This window comes from Camelina sativa, chromosome 14 (genome assembly GCF_030686135.1).
Source record: "Camelina sativa cultivar CO46 ecotype springtype chromosome 14, ASM3068613v1".
Lineage (NCBI taxonomy): Eukaryota > Viridiplantae > Streptophyta > Magnoliopsida > Brassicales > Brassicaceae > Camelina > Camelina sativa.
In genome coordinates, this window is record NC_141893.1 from 25,418,923 (window position 1) to 25,435,704 (window position 16,782).

The 16,782-nt window shown below is 32.1% G+C and overlaps 1 protein-coding gene across 2 annotated transcripts; it reads right to left on the bottom strand.

Annotated features, from left to right (window-relative positions):
- On the bottom strand, nt 1-3,117 carry LOC104742157 (amino acid permease 5). 2 transcript variants are annotated; one of them, XM_087484691.1, is made up of 5 exons: nt 2,461-3,117; nt 1,681-1,914; nt 1,501-1,594; nt 866-1,220; nt 1-777 (listed from the first exon to the last, which is right to left on the bottom strand). In XM_087484691.1, the coding sequence occupies exons 1-5, from the start codon at nt 2,546-2,548 to the stop codon at nt 124-126; spliced, it is 1,425 nt and encodes a 474-aa protein (XP_087340817.1). In that variant the 5' UTR covers nt 2,549-3,117; the 3' UTR covers nt 1-123. The 2 variants fall into 2 exon arrangements, with proteins under 2 accessions (XP_087340817.1, XP_087340818.1); XM_087484692.1 differs by having other exon boundaries at nt 1,681-1,960; nt 2,461-2,969.
- Between the last annotated feature and the right edge of the window lie 13,665 nt (nt 3,118-16,782).

A 16,782-nucleotide genomic window follows, 5' to 3' on the forward strand; every position in this document is an offset into this window, starting at 1 on the left:
AGCAGAAACACGATTTGGTATTGAACACTTGTACAAAGTTAATTTAAGTAATACAAAGATAACATTAAAACATTCAATTCTAATCTTAATCCTTTCAGCAGGAGTTTATTTTCACTTAAGATCTCAGAAATCCGTATGGAAAGGCTTGTAGACCTTGAGATCACTGACAATGCCAACTACTGATCCTGCAGCCGCGGCTACAGAGACGACAAGACAGGCCAAACTCAAGACTTTTAGACAAACCCACCTTGTGCCCCATCTGTGAACATTTTTCTGTGCAATGTACATTTCCACAGGGAAATAAACCGTTAAAGGCCAAAAACCAACGGCCCCCAAGAGACCGAGTACATCGTTAAAGAAAGGCATTAGCATTGCGATTAACGTTGTAGTCATAACGAAGATCGTCCTCCACACGAGCCTGAATAGATTCAAATTGAAGGGCTTCCCTGGAATAAGATGGATCTTTATCTCGTTTGTGATGAAACTACTCTCTGGATACCTCCTGGAAGCTTCCTTTTCGATAAACGAAAAGAGTGGTTGGCAATAAACTTGGTAAGCACCGACTAGATGGACCACTATGGCTATATTGGCTATGTCAAGCAACCAAAACGGGTTTCTAAACCCTCCAGTAGCGAGGAGATTTCCGGGCGCGGAGTCCCCGAATGCTGCATACCCTACACAGCCACAGAGCATGTAGAAGAGTGTCGTCACTGCCACACTTATTATTGTCGCTTTTTTCATCGTGTTTTCTTCTGAAGGCGGTGATTTAACCGTGTCCTGCACCATCATCAAATCGTCTTTGTTAAATCATGCATTCTTGAAACAAACTCTCATAGATACATACATAGACTGGAGTAGAACGTACCTGGATTTCGATGAGAATCATCGAGTAAGAGTAGGCGAAAGCAATGTTTCCAAGAGACTGAAAGGTTCTCCAAACTTTCTGTTCCGGTGTCACTGTCCCAATGCTAACTCCAGTAAGAGTACCCTTCACTTCTTTGTTCTCTACCACTTTGGAGATACCGAGGCCAAGCCCGATGGTCGAGTAACCGAAAGACATGACTGTCGCGACAATGGACAGCCACCATAACTGATCAATATCCGGAATCTGAGAAAATATGATTTGTGAAACACCGAATGCAATCATGTAGGGATTGCCATTGACGGGACATGGAGCATCTTCCCCATTAGTCTGTTGGCAACTCGTCCGTTGAATCGCTCTGTTTTATTTATTCAAACCGTAATTAATTAGTACAGGTCAAACAATAATTGAACCAAGAAGCAATAGGACAGAATCTGAAACCTTGACAGCGTTTTTGAGCCGTCCTTTAATTGATTTAATAAAACTACATTGACTTTGAGACAGCATTATTGAGTGTGAACCAAACTTAAAAATGACTTGTATGGACTATATTGAACAGCAAAGTGAGACACGCATCTACTTTTTGGACGAGTGTGGAGAATAAAAAAAAGAGTTGTGAAAACAAAGTTGTAACTTACATCATACTTATAGCTGCTGCAATAGTGTATCCAATTGCAGTACCAAAGAGATTAAGATATTGCACAATTCCACATATTTTCATCTTAATGCCACCTGAAAAAAAAATGATACAAGACTCAGCTTTTAATGAATCCAACCATTAAAAAAACAGACAACAAAATGATTTTGTTTTTGGTTACCAAGGTTGGACTGAATAGCGTCCATGTAAGTATAGTTTCTTTTTCCCGTAACAGAGTCACCAGAGCGGTAACAAGAACATAGGAGGATAGATGTGTAATAAGTGACGAGAGAGAAGAGTAACATAGTCACTGGACCACCAACCCAACCGATCTGAGCAACAGCCCATGCTAAAGACAACACTCCTGACCCTATTACGGCTGTTATTATGTGTGCACTAGCTGTCCACACCGTCCCTAGATTCCAATCACAACCAAATCACCATCAATTTCCCCAACCGAACTTTAGAGAAAAAAAAAAAAAAAAAAAAGTCAACTCTCATGGGTCTGTTTTGTACTCCACACACACAAATCATGTTATTTCACAATTCCAGTGCGGGATTTGGCAAAAGTCCACAAAAGCTACCCCGTTTTAAAACCTATGATGGTATGGTTCATCAAAAGTCACCAAGTCCAAAAGAAAAAAGGTTTGCAAAAACTTTCTTATTGTTAAAAGACTTAAAAGACTCATAATGAAGTTAAGGAGTAAAGAACCATGGTTTAAGTCTTTTTGGTTTAGTCACTGTATATTTTTAAAAAAAGTTTAACAGACTCTAGTTTCGATTGAAATCCCGAACCCAAACTTTACGAGGTTTGGGTTTCGGTTATAAAAAAAAAAGTTTGGACAGACTACTTTTTTTGAGAAAACTATTTTTCTAAGAAAACATAAATCCGGTAATTCTGGTAACAGCTTTTACTTAGCTCTATTAAAAACAAAACTTCGAAGAAAAGAAAAAATGGTACCGGTTCGCTTGGGACGACCATCATCATCGAATAAATCGGAGCTATTTCTTGGAAGAACATCCAAATCTTGAACATTCTTGACGACCATCTTCTACGACTTCTTCCTCTTCTTCTTCTTCTTCACAAGAAACCCCAAAACTAATTCCCAATAAAAATCCAAAAATTTAATTTACCGACAACGGTTTCAAAAAAGGTTTTAGCTGTTTTTTTTTTTTTTTTTTTTTGCTTGATCTGGTTTAGATCTTGAAATCTTTTAGACCAGAAGTGAAATGAAAGGAATCAACGATTTTTTAGGGAGATTTTTTTCTCTTTTATTTTTCCAAACAAAATCAACGGTCACAAGAGACGGATGTTTTTTTCTGCGGAGGATCCAAGATTCTGTGATTGGAAGAGAAGAGAGTGAAGCATAAAGAGATGATGTATGGAGTCGTGCGATTATAAATGCACCATCATAATAATAATAACTACTAACCCAAGCTTCGCTATTTCCAGTAATTTATAAGCTCCGTGGAAGACAGAGACATCCCAACTTGTACAAGGAAGAAGCTAAGGAAACCGCCACATGTGCCTTTTTTTTTTTTTTTTTTTTTTCTGAAGCTATATTTGCTTTGTGAGGACTAGGAAAAATACTTTAGTTTTTATGAAAAAAAAGTTTATATGTTCAAATAAAACTTTTATTTTTTTTTTTTTGTCTATAAACCCTTTATTTTAATATTTTAATCTCAAATCGTACAAACTCCATAAAAGCTAAAACATCCACATAAATGTTATCTTTGACCTTTTAAAACATTAACATTTAATTCTAAATTATAAGAAAATATTTATATCCTTATTTTTATTTCAAAGTTTTAAACTATATTTGAGTAAACTAATGTAATTTTGAAAGGTATTATATTATTACAGATTGTGTAGCTTTTTTTAATTCATTAATACATTTTGGATACTTTTGGATTTTTTTCCTTCTACCATTTCCTCTCTTGTTGTTTTCTCCATACATAATGAATTTTTTTTTCTTTAAAAAAGAAAGAGAGGAAACTTTACCATCTCTTAACTTGAAATCGAAGTATGATTTATCAAATATGAAATTATTGGAGAAAACATACTTTATTTGAAACATATATGAATTGTTATGGTCAAGAAATCAAAGAAAAGAAAATCATAAATCCCATTTTCAGGGGATCGGATGATCTAAAAAATATTATTATGGTGATAGATATGAAAATTTAGCATAATCACTATACCTGAAAACTTAGAATAATCAAAGGATTTACCAAAATAATAAAGGTCAAGTTCCTCCAAACTTAATAGATTTTCCAAGTTATTGTGAATTTTATGCTCAAGTCGCCAAAATAGCATAATCAAAATGATTTGTTAAAATTATTAGAATAAGTTTTTTGGAGATTCAACTAGTCATTTTATAGGGTCTGTATGGTTGATTATCCCTTATATATTAAAAAAGAAACATTTTTCATATAAAATACTGATTTGTCATCAGTTTTTAATAATATTTATATTTTTCCAAAAATACAATTAACACCCAAAATTAAATTCTTATATTCTCTTTCTAACTTAATTATATCCTTTAATTACATTTTCATAAAATCTTTAATATTAATTTTAAAAACTCTTTGTTCATATGATATCTTATTATATAAAATTTGATGCCAAAAGTACTCATTAACAAAATCGTTACACGTGTCAATTGTATCATTCAGATGTTGACACATGTCAATTCTAAATTTATTAAAAAAATAAAAAAATAAAAATGTCAAAAATTCAAAAATTACCATAAACATGTTTTATATAAAAGTAAAATAGAGAAAATAAAACTTAATTTCCTTGTAAATATTTTAAAGAAAAAAAACTTTGTAAACTTCCAAATGTAAAACAAAAAATTTGTTGCGGTTTTGTAACTGTAAAAATGTTAAAATGAAGAAACATATAATAGGTTATTTAATGTGTTTATAAAGATAATTTTTTGGTAGTAATAAAGACTAAGAGTATATTTTAACAGTAAAATATATTTGTGTGTACAAATACACTTTTAGTGTTAATGTAGATAGTAGATTTATAAATGAATATACATTAGTGTATTATAGCAAAAAACAACAACTGTTTTCTATAACTAAAAGTTTATCTCTTTACTTTTATATATTATTTTTACTTACAAAAAGAATTATATATATATATTCTTTGTTAAATTTAATTTTATTTTGACTTTGAACTCATCTACAACTATTTTCTTTAACTAAAAATGTATCTATTTACTTTTTTTTCAACCAAACAATAAACTAAAAGTAATTCCTCTGTTAGTTATCCAAGGTGGAGGGAAAGGGTTTACAAAAGAAACTTTAGATAAGAGAACACGAAGCACAGACAAGACAATCTACCTTAGTATTTGACGCACGCGGGATCCAAGAGATGGAGAATAGTGGGAAGGACTCCAGCGAGTTAAAATCATCGAGCATGTTAGAGAAGAACGGCCAATTTTCAGGGGACTGCACCATAGTGAGTAACTCAACACAATCAGTCTCGAAATATTGACAATTGATCCCTGCAGCACGTATCCGCTCCATGACCTACGACAACGCTTCTAACTCCGAATTTAGGGGGAGGGGCTCCGTCTTAGACACTTTGCCCCCAACAACAAGGTTCGCTCCTCACCAACGCAACACAACCAACCCAATCTTGAATGCACATTGGTTGCTTTCCAAGAACTATCAATCTAACAACCAGGTGAAGAAACCTGGACATCCGAAGATGGAGATAGAGCTGACATGACCGCCGTAAAAGAGAAGGCCTCTTCTCAGACTAACTTATCGCATAAAGCCTGAGCAATTATATCATTTGCCTCAATCTTTAAACCTTAGAAAAACTCTTTTATTTATGGGCTTCCAAATTGCCCATAAAATCTATGGTAATTGAAGAAGGTGGTCAAGATCACCCTGTTGAGAGGCACCCCTCAAGAAAACAAAATCCAAATTTGAGTACACCGACTCATATGGAAAACCCTCTGACGAGGACATTCAAATAAAACATGATTAATAGTCTCCGCATAGTTGCACTTTTTACACAAAATATCACATTGGACACCTCGGTGTATCTATTTACTTTTATATATAGTTTTTACTTACTAAAAATATGTACTTTATATTCTTTGTTAAATTTAATTTTATTTTAAAAACTCTAAACCCGCACATCGGGCGAGTCCTAATATAGTGATAATATAAGATTGATATTATAATAATTCTCACGAGTTAAATTTTAATTATTATACAAAAATTAAAATATTTTTTTCTTAATATATATATATATATATATACTACACAATCGAATTTTAGATTTCAATTACCGATAAATATAATAGATTTTCTAAATAAAAATTACAGTAAAAACATTTAATAATTATTTTATACCACACTATGTGCGGGTTATTAGCTAGTTGCTCCTTAAATTCGTTAAGTTTTTGTTGTTGTTGTCATTCCTGTTTAACATAGATGTAATTACTATGCAAATTAAATCTCACCAGATTTCATGTCGGGAAGTTAAAGCTCATATGCTTTAAATTATCTATATATATTGATGTTGAGATATGATGATCAAAATGTGACATAAAATTGGAAATAAAATCATAATTTTGTGATCAATTATTTCTAAGCGACACCAACTCATCTCTGCAACTAACTATGGTCCTTTTGGTAAACAAGAATTAGGACGTAGTATCTGGACGTAGCATCTAAATAATATTTGTTTGTATTTTTGATTCATGCGTCAGGAATAGTATTTGGATACAATTTTGTTTGTTTTATAATTTGATATTTGTATCTAGATATAATATATATAAAATGACAAAAGTCGTCTATTTTCTGTTGTCATGTTTTAGTGGTTTTAATTATGTTTTTAGCTAGATAACTTTCATATTAAATTTTTAAAAAAACATCTAATAAATATTTGAAAAGAAAATTATTTTGTTTTAGCGGGAAAATAAGATTTTGGGGTTTTGAAAGAAAACACAATATTTGTGGTTTGACAGGACAAAGAGATTTTGCGGTTTTCGCTGGAAAATATAATTTTGCGGTTTTCGCTGGAAAATATAATTTGCGTTTTTAGCGGGAGAACGTAATTTTTTGTCTTTGCGTTTTTGAAGGGAAAACATAATTTTGGCTGAAAAATTAGATTTTGCAGTTTTAGCGGGAAAATATAGGTTTGTGTTTTGCGTTTTTGACCGAAAAACATAATTTTGTCCTCAACTTTAATATCACATTTAAGTATATACAGTAAAATTATTATAAATTAATACTGGCAACAAACTATAAACATTATAAAATAATAAATATTTTAGTTCCGAGTTGGACTGTGTAAAAGTAAAAAAAAATAATAAGATAATACTTTTAAAAAATCTTTATGTAAATTTATTTGTGTTGTAAATTATAATGTTGTAGTAATATACTTTAGGGACATTTTCAAAAAACATCTTTTTATATTTTTTTTGCAAAAATACCATCTTTTGTTGTTCATTTTTGATAATTTTATATATAAAATGACTAAATTATAAACTCTAAACTCCAAATACTAAATCCTACCCCCTTAAAACTATACCCTAAATGTAAAATAAAGAAATCGAACAAAAAAAATCTTCTAAAAATTAATCTAACATATTGTAATTATGTAAAAGATGATAAAAATGAAAAGGATCAAAGATGAGTATTTTTTAAAAAGGTATCTACAAAAGAATATTTCTAACAATTTCTCTATACTATATATATGTCATAAAATAACTAAACTTTTTTGTCCCTTTTTAATTTTTAAATATGCAAAATATAACAGTTGAGATCATTAATCATAAATTTGAATCGATGTTGTTGGTATAAGTGAATCCACTTATAGTATTATAATTTATTTGTCAATTTGTTTTCTTCTAAATATTGAAATATCAAGTCCAAAAGTAACATCATCTGACATCTAATATGATATATCATGGTTTTTACGGTTTTTAACCATGATATAAGGAGTGTTTTAGAGTCTTTTGATGTGTTTTTAGGTCTTTGTGAGTCTTTACAGGTTTTCTAGGATTTTGGCACGAGTGGAGCAAAATGAAACAATTTGAAACATTTTGGAGCATTGAGACCGAATGAAATCAACTTGGAGAAAATCTATGATGATGGTGTCGATCGACACCACTATTGGTGTTGCTCGACACCTTTTAGGCAAATGAAGAACTCAAGTTTTGAAGATTTACAAAGTTGCCTCGCAGTCTTCCTTAATTGCAACATTAGTTCCCAACGTGTTTTAGGACATATATATGATTTTTTAAGTCTTAGAAACTATTATGCTTTATTTTCCCTGCAACTTTTGAGAGAGAAAGATTTTTGGAGAAATTTTGGAGGGACAACCAAGAACTCAGCCCTGTTAAGAGAAGCTTCTAAAATCCTTTGTTTTTCTCTTTTGAATTCTGTTATGACATCTATTTTATTCATGATGATTGTTTCTTTCACCATGTCTGAGTAGATCTCTTGTTAGGTTCAGGGGTTTGATGGAGTTTTTATGGTATATTAGATCTGTTGATTTATTGAGATTATTATTCTTATGTGATCTTCATCTTTTGTTGTTTTTCATATTAACTCTTGATTGATCACCTAGAATTAATAACTTGGGAAAATAAATTGATATGATATTATAATTGATTTTCCTGATAAAACCTTTGATGAGCAAAGTTACTTTTTGCAAAAGGATTTGATTTAGTAATTTTGTGAACAATCTAAACTTGTTTTCAAAGCTGGTTTTTAACTTGAATTCTACAAAGATATTTGGATTTTCGGATTTTAAACTTAGATAATATTTGCTGTGAGAACTGATTTATTTTACATTGCATAAGGCAACGTGATCGCTGAAATCGTGGTTGCTTATGAAAACGCCGATGGTGTCCATCGACACCACCAGGGTGTCGCTCGACACCCACTTCCAGTGGGTGAACATGGAGCTGCCAAACATGCTAACGATCAGCAAAAAGCTCGACGACATGAACACAACATAGCTGATTATTGCAGACTACAACATAGCTGATTTGGTTTATGAGAACCGTTCTGCCATTGTTCCTCTTCCATTTCCAAGGAATGATTATGAGCTGAAGCCTGCATACTTCACATTAGTTGGGCACATACCTTTCTCAAACCTGCCATATGAGAAGCCTATGGACCATATTGAGCACTTTGAGGATCTTGTCACTATTATCAAGGCTAATGGGGTTACTGAAGACTACATCTACTGCAAGTTATTCCCATACTCACTTGCAGGAGAACCATCTCAATGGTTAAAGCAGTTGAAATCCGGATCTTTGACAACTTGGCAAGAAATCAAGGTGGCTTTCCTCAACTACTTTTATGATGATGCAATGTCTGATGAGCTAAGAGTCAACCTATCATCCTCTAAGCAAAGACCAGATGAACCTTTCAAGGCAGCTTGGATTAGATTCAAGACTTATCAGAGAGACTTTCCGCATCATGGCTTCTCAAGGGTACAATTATTGAGTATTTTCTTCAGAGGATGTGACTGGGAATATCAATTAGCTTTGGATGCTGCTAGTCATGGGAATTTTAAAACAAGGTTTCCAGATGAGGCTGAGAATTCGATTGAGAATCTAGCTACCAGCAACAGAACTAAACCTGCAGATTATGAGAGGAAGCGGTTACATGGAAGCTATGATTCAAATCAGCTAGCTAAGGTGAATGCTAAGCTAGATACAATGCACAATCTCCTAGTGGGTAAGAAACCAGTCCACTTTGCTGCTGAAGTTGAGACTTGTGAGCCAGAGCCAAAGAATGGAGAGGATGTGAACTACTTCAATGGGTATCAAAATCAAAGATTTGGTCCGAAGAATTTCTTTACAGGAAATCTGAATAACAACTTCACTAGGAACTATGGTTCTTCTTCTTACCAACCCATCCCTCCACCCAATTCAGAGAGCAAGATGGAATCAATGCTTGGATAGATTTTGGATGGTTAACAGAAGTTAACCGTGGATTTCTATGGGAAGATTGATTATGTCTATACTGAGCTGACCGGAAAATTTGATGCATTGAACATTCATGTCAAGAAGCTGGAGAATCAGTTTACGCACTCTTTGAGACAACAAGAAGGATTTCTTCCAGGAAGAACTGAGTCAAACCCCAAACATGCTTGCAATGCAATATCGGTAAGAGACGGACATGATGAAGACGTTGGGATTGCAGAGCCAGTGTCGATCGACACCACCAGTATTTATCGAAGAAAAAGTTCGCCACGAACAAGAATCGAGCGAGCTTGACACCTGCACGTCGACACCATAAAGCAGTGTTGATCGACACACCATCAGTGTAGATCGACTCCCCATGAATAGCTTCAGTTACTCTTCAAGTTCCACCATCTGATTTAGAACGAGCCTATAAGCCTAAGGTCCCTTTTCCTAGACAAAGAAGGTCCAAGCAGGAGCTTGAGAAAGCTAGATGCAAGGCTATGATGGATAAGGTGATGATAGAGATACCTTTGGTTGATGCAGTCAAGTTTTCTCTTGGGATTAAGCGCTATGTTAAGAGAATGATATCGAACGGTTTGACCCCTGAGGAAGGAGCATTACTTACCAAGGATGTCAGCGCGATTCTATTGAACCCAGCCCCCACAGAAAAAGAAAGAGAGGAAGCAGGAAGTGGTTATCTCTAAGAAAGTAAGTGCAGTAATTCAAAGTAGGATTGTAGAGAAGTTACCAGATCCTGGAAGCTTCGTACTTGATTGTTCTATCTCAGCAGAATGATTTCCTCACTCTCTTTGCGATCTTGGTTCTAATATCAACTTGATGCCACATTCTGTTGCTGTGAAACTTGGGATGGCAGATTTCAAGCCGACTAAGATATCTCTTATCTTAGTTGATCGTTCCCGAAGAATTACTAAAGGTGTTTTAGAGGATATTCCAATTAATGTTGGAGACTTCATGATTCCCACTGATTTTGTGGTGCTGGAGTATGACAAAGAGCCTAGTGATCCTCTTATCTTAGGACACTCATTCTTGGCTACAACTCTTGCCATCATTGATGTTAAGAAGGGACACATAGCGCTGAAAGTGGAAGAAAGTGGAAGGCAACCCACTGGTAGGAACTAAGTACTTTTATTTTTATTTTTCTTGTTCTTATTTTATTTTTATTTTTACTAACTTATTAATTTTTAGTTTTGAATTTTAATTGTTTCAGAAATAAAAAGATTAAAAACAAAAAAGAACAAAAAACAAAAAGTCATCAATCAGAGAAGGTGTCAGTCAACACTGGTGATGGACCATAAATGAACACAAGGGAGATTGGGCTTCGAGCAAATTGCAAATGGTCCTCAAATCAAAGTGGGCCGAACCAGATCCAGTAGCCGAATTTTGTTGGTGTCGATTGTAACGTCCCGACCGTCACCTCTTAGTGGTCCCCATGTCCAATCCCAGTCCATGGGTCTACCTTCCTTGATAGGCCTCACGTCCTCTCATTAGGCATGTGATCTCATCTATATCCGATGGCCAGATTACTACTTCCGGGAGACTTTAAAGACTTGTTACCGTCCCTACAAATCACCACATGATCTATCCATGTGGTTTGTCCTCACTCGCACAGTTCCGACAATCACTTCCTAGAAGGTCACCCATCCTGAGACTACTCCAGCTCAAGGACGCTTAACTCTGGACTTCTTTCAGAATCTTTGACCTAAAAGATAAGTGCACTTTGGTGATATAGGTTGTCAAATCAATTCTTTTAAACCTCTCCACACGTCTCTAAAAGCGGGGCGTCACAATTCACCTCTCACTAACAGATCGCAACGTCCTCGCTGCACACCAAGACCGTCAACCCCGACGGTATCAGCCCACTCGACTCTAAACGCGTCTGGGTTCAGCTCTAATACCAAACTGAAATGCCCCGACCGCCATCTCTTAGTGGGTCACATGTCCAATCCCAGTCCATGGACTTACCTTTATTAATGGGCCTCACGTCCTCTCACTAGGCCCTTGAGCCCATCTATATCCGACGGCCGGTTTGCTACGGCTGGGAGGCTTTAAAGACTTGTTACCATCCCTACAAATCACCAGATGATCTTTCCCTGTGTTTTGTCCTCACTTGAACAGTTCTGACAATCATTTTCCGAAAGGTTACCCATCCTGAGACTACTCCAACTCAAGCACGCTTAACTCTGGAGTTCTTTCAGGACTTTTGATCGAAAACATAAGTGCACTTTGGTGATATAGGTGGTCAAATTAATTATTTTAAACCTCTCCGAAAGTCTCTGAAAACGGGGTGTCACATCGATTAATACCACTAAAGGTGTCGATCGACACCATGACACAAAAAGGACGCGGTTTTAGATTTTTCGACTCATCTTCTTCCTCTCATTTTTCTTCAAACCCAAAACCGCACATAAATCCTAAATTTCTCCTAACTTCTTCAATGTTCAACGGATTTGAGTGATTCTTTGTGTTAATCTACTCGATTTTCGGTGTTCTTTACAGTTCCAATGTTTATTTTGAAGTTTGAAGAGATGGCTAGCCTGAAAAAACAACGAACGACTTTTATGGTAATATTTACGTCTCTCTTTTGTGTTGCGGTCCAAGTAATCGTGAAACTAGCCAATTAGGGGGATAAAGAGGATTTTAGGGAGTATGCGATCAATAATTAAATGTCATGTTAAAACGAAAAAAAACGGGATGAATTGTTTCACAAAATAATAATAACTTTTCTTCAAGTATGGTATTACGACTTAGTGTTTTGTTACCAGAGATATTTGATACCACTTTTGTAAGACTTTTGAACCGTTCTAGGACTAAGAATGAATCAAAGCGTTACTTGCAATGCCTATATACGATCTGACCGAGTTTACTAGAACAAATCCAATATCATTTCTTTTGAACAGGACCTAAGACTTTTCAACGTTTTAATAAATGAAATGAGATTTTATTGAAAAGCTTTGTGTTCTTCTATTCATATTAGTCTTGTCCTATTTTCTGTATAGAAAATAGATATTTTAATTTTTCTTTTTAAACTTTTCATTACGCTTTATTTAAGACAATTTTTGAACATATTTATTCAAATTGATGAAAAAGACAAAAATACCTTTTAAATTTCACGATCTACAAGTAGATATACGAGATATTGAAGTAGACTTACATTAGATTAAGACCCGGGTTGAAATTTATTTTATTTATATTGTAATTTTTATATAAAGTATAATTTATGTGATTGTTTTTAAAAGTTTTTTTGGATAAAACATTATGCAATAAAATCATATGATAAATATGATGGCTTGAAAAAAGACACTATTTTGTAAGTTTTATATTGTTAATGATTCTAGATAAGTACCCGTGCTATAACACTGGTTAAATTTTTTTTTACAAAGTTTTTTATATTTTATATTTTAAAATAAAATTTTAATATGTTGTATTGGGTTATATATGTGAAGTTATTTCAACAATGTATATTCTACATCATGACTTGAATGTCATTATAAGACATATTTTGTAAATTTGAATTTAAATATTCAAATTTTGACCCGTTACTCAGTAAAAAATTTAATTCAATAGATATTATTTCTAAAGAATAATATTACTAAACCTTGAATATTTTATAGATTGAACAATTTATATTTGTTTTTAAAAATTCAACTTATGGTATATCCAGAAATAAAGCTATTTTTTATTATAATAAAAAGATTTATGCAATTACATTCTATATATAATTTATGCAATTTATATTTGTTTTATTTGTTTCACAAAATAAAATCATATATAAAAATGAGAGGTGAAGTATAATAATAATTAACAAATTAATATGTTAAGTTAGATATCAAAAGATTTTATTTGATGAATAATTTAATAAAGAAAATTAATATGGTAAGTTAGATGATATGATTCTTTGGAATATTCTCTTTAAGATTTTCGGTATAACCTATTTATAACCAATTAATCTATCATTAATGTATAATCTATTTGTAACCAATTTATTAAAATTATATAGTCTACAAAACAATGTTGTGTAGTTCCGTTTTATTATAAAGGGGATAAATGTGTTCATTGTTTGGTATTCAAATTTTATATATATATACAACATATATCAAACTAAACCACAATCCTAATATGTCCATATTAGTTATGTTAGTCAATGTTTGTGGTTTGATTTTACAATTTATTGCTTAGCTTTTCCAGCAATCTATGATTATATTTAACTTGGTATATAATATATCAAATGGAACACCAATCATAGCTCAATTTGTGTATTTTTTATATTAATATATTGTGTTCATACATATAAATTTTAATTTGGCTACGGATAATTCGTTTTGTCCTAACTATTTTCACAAAATCTGAAAACTCGAAATAATTTAAACCAAATAAGGAAACAAGTTCATAAAAAAAGAAAAATTTATCTTAGTGTATTAAATAATTTATTAAAGCAACTATAAAATTATTAGTCTAAATAATAGGTTTGGGTTTTATTTATTAAATCCACCAACAAGTCTCTACCTTTTCAATTGTCAACTATTTATATCATGCAAAAATTTGAAGATGGATGGTAGTAATACAAACACGACACTATATCTTTTATGTTCCTTCACACACATGTCATGGTTCAACAACTTTACCTATTTTTAAATAACATAATAGATATATTATAAGGAACTACAATGTGTCGCGAGAATTTATAAATATGATGGGTGATTTTTGGAAAGAACGTGAATGGCGTACGACCATCGAAAGTTGGTCAGTAAAGTCCCTTTGAATGTCGACTTACTCTCACTTACCATCGGAGCTACGCTCGAAACAGTTGACATTTTTAATTTCCACCATTGAAAACAAGTCAAAGTTAGAAAAGATGATGCTCACACACAAGTCACAACACATTATAATAATCCCAAAAAGAATAGGCTAATTGATAATAAATATTAAAAAAGGGCAAAAGGCATTCCAAAATAAATAATAATAATTGTAATGATGGGCAAAAAGCTTCATACTAAAAGTATACGTAAAAAATCTTAGGAATACGTTTTTAGAATCTAAGTATACGTTTTAAAAATCTTAGGAATACGTAAAAAGCTTCATGCATATTTATTCGTTTCTCAAGTCAGCATTTCGATCTTAGGGTAACCCATAGGCATTAATAGAATTTTTAACTAGGACAAAGCACTCTAGCCACATCCCAGTGGTCAAGTTGCTAAGCCATGTAGGTTTAATTTAAGGATTTATTCTTGTAGATATATACCGCTAGATGCAAATCTAACAAAGTTCTTCGAAAATTATATACTGAAGAAAAAGTACTAAACTAAAAATATTTCACAAAAAGAATGGTGTTGTCAACATAAAACTAGTATTGTATAATTTAACTATATAAAGAGAGGTTAATGTGGTAAAAAAAGCTCTATTCTTTTGTATATGGGTCAAATATATATATATATATATATATATATATATATATATAAATTTAAATTACATTTACATCTAATTGGATATAGATTTTGTATAATTAAAATGTATTAAGAAATATATAAAAGGGTGAATAAATATAAGTGATTTAAGATTGAGATACATCTGATATTGGATGTAAATTATCTAGGATTCAATAATGCAATCAAGTATCAACTATTACTTCGAATTTATCGAATAATAGATTTTAGATTTTTTTTTTTACTGAAAAATAGGAAACTTTATTTTTATATTCAAAGAATTGAAACTTTACAAGTATATATAGGTTAAAAAAAAAAATTGATGATAACAAAAAATAGTTTACTACAGCACAATCTCCTCCACAACTCACAATGGTTAGCTCCTCCTATCATTTTCAAGATCGTCGATATAGAGCTTCGCAATATCATCACCTCTAGAAGGCCTAACTAGGAAGCATTGGCGAAAGGTAATGATTCTTTGCATCTGTTAATTCTCTCAAATCTTTCTTAACTCTATTGTAACTTGTTTTTACTTTTTTTTGCCAAGGATACTCTTGTGTAGGAATTACTTTTTTTGTAAAACCTAACTTTCATTAATATGATATTTACATATTTAGCAAAAAAATAGTAGACTGCACAATTAATATATATAATTTAGCAAGTTGGACAGTTTTCTAATTTAGCTTTGATTAGATAGCTTAATATTGCGAATTGGATGTTTGTGAACAGTATTACAAAAGAAGAATTAGGTATGTTCTTATCGGTAGGCAAGAGGCATCAATTCCCAATACTTCTCGTAAAGAATAAAAAAAGTAAAACATAAATCAAGAACTAAGTTTTTTATATCGTATTTAATTAATTCAAACGGTATAATCTTTGTAATCGTAATTTATACTAATTAAGGTCAACTGAACATGTAAACAATATACTATAATTATTAACATAGGTACATAACCGTTTAATTATTACCATAACCGTTTTACCGTATGAGTTCAATTGTTGTAAGAAGTAAGAACTAAAACTATTCTTCTACTTTGTTAATTTGTGAATAATGTAATAGAGAGATACGTTTTCAATGCAAACATAGATATACACTGATGGCCATCCATATCAGTAAGAAAGGTTCTGCTCAGTCGAGGACCATCCAAAACATTCTTCCAAATAAACATTATTTATATTCGTATGCGGCTATACTGTATCCACTAGTTTTGAGAAGATATGCTCGTCTTTTTTTAAAACTAAACTATATATTGTATTATTACTATGAAAATATGCATTAGAGATTGTAAACAGTTGCATGTCGGTATTACAAATTAAAAATAGTAATTAAGATTACGTTTGAGATATTGGCATAGGATAGACTTATTTAAATTTCATCCTAGTCATTTTCTTTTTGTGCAACTTTAAATTTTATACTTAGTAATCGACAAATTCCAACCTATAATCTAGTCCTTTCTATATAAAGTAATACGATTTGTCAGAGTCAAACTTCGATGGAAAAAAAAACTGAATGCATTTCTCTACATATTTATTATACGAAGATTTCCTTACAGATGACTCTCTTATAGAATGCAAAAAAAGAAAAAAAAAAAAAAACTATCAATTATCTTCAGTCTTCACGCGCTAGTAAAGTATGTATAAAGATTACACTAATTCTCTAACAGAAATTCGTACCGGTTAGTTTTTTATTTAACTGTTTCTTTTTTTGTTGAATTAATTATTAGTTATCAGTTTTCTTTTCTTTGGTGATTAATTCAGTTACTTAAAATAGAATAATTTGGAACTGTATTTTTCGTGAGAATAAATATATAAAAAAGTTTTTTTGCACTGAATTAGTCCATTAATAACTTGTATTATTGCTTTCTTGTTTTTATATATTTTTTTCCAAGA

Coding starts and splice junctions, on each gene's coding strand:
- LOC104742157 (XM_087484691.1), bottom strand. CDS start 2,548: ATGGTCGTCAAGAATGTTCAAGATTTGGATGTTCTTCCAAGAAATAGC. Junction 1,595..1,680: donor CGCTATTCAGTCCAACCTTG/GTAACCAAAAAC, acceptor TTTTTTTTTCAG/GTGGCATTAAGATGAAAATA. Junction 1,221..1,500: donor GCAGCAGCTATAAGTATGAT/GTAAGTTACAAC, acceptor TAAATAAAACAG/AGCGATTCAACGGACGAGTT.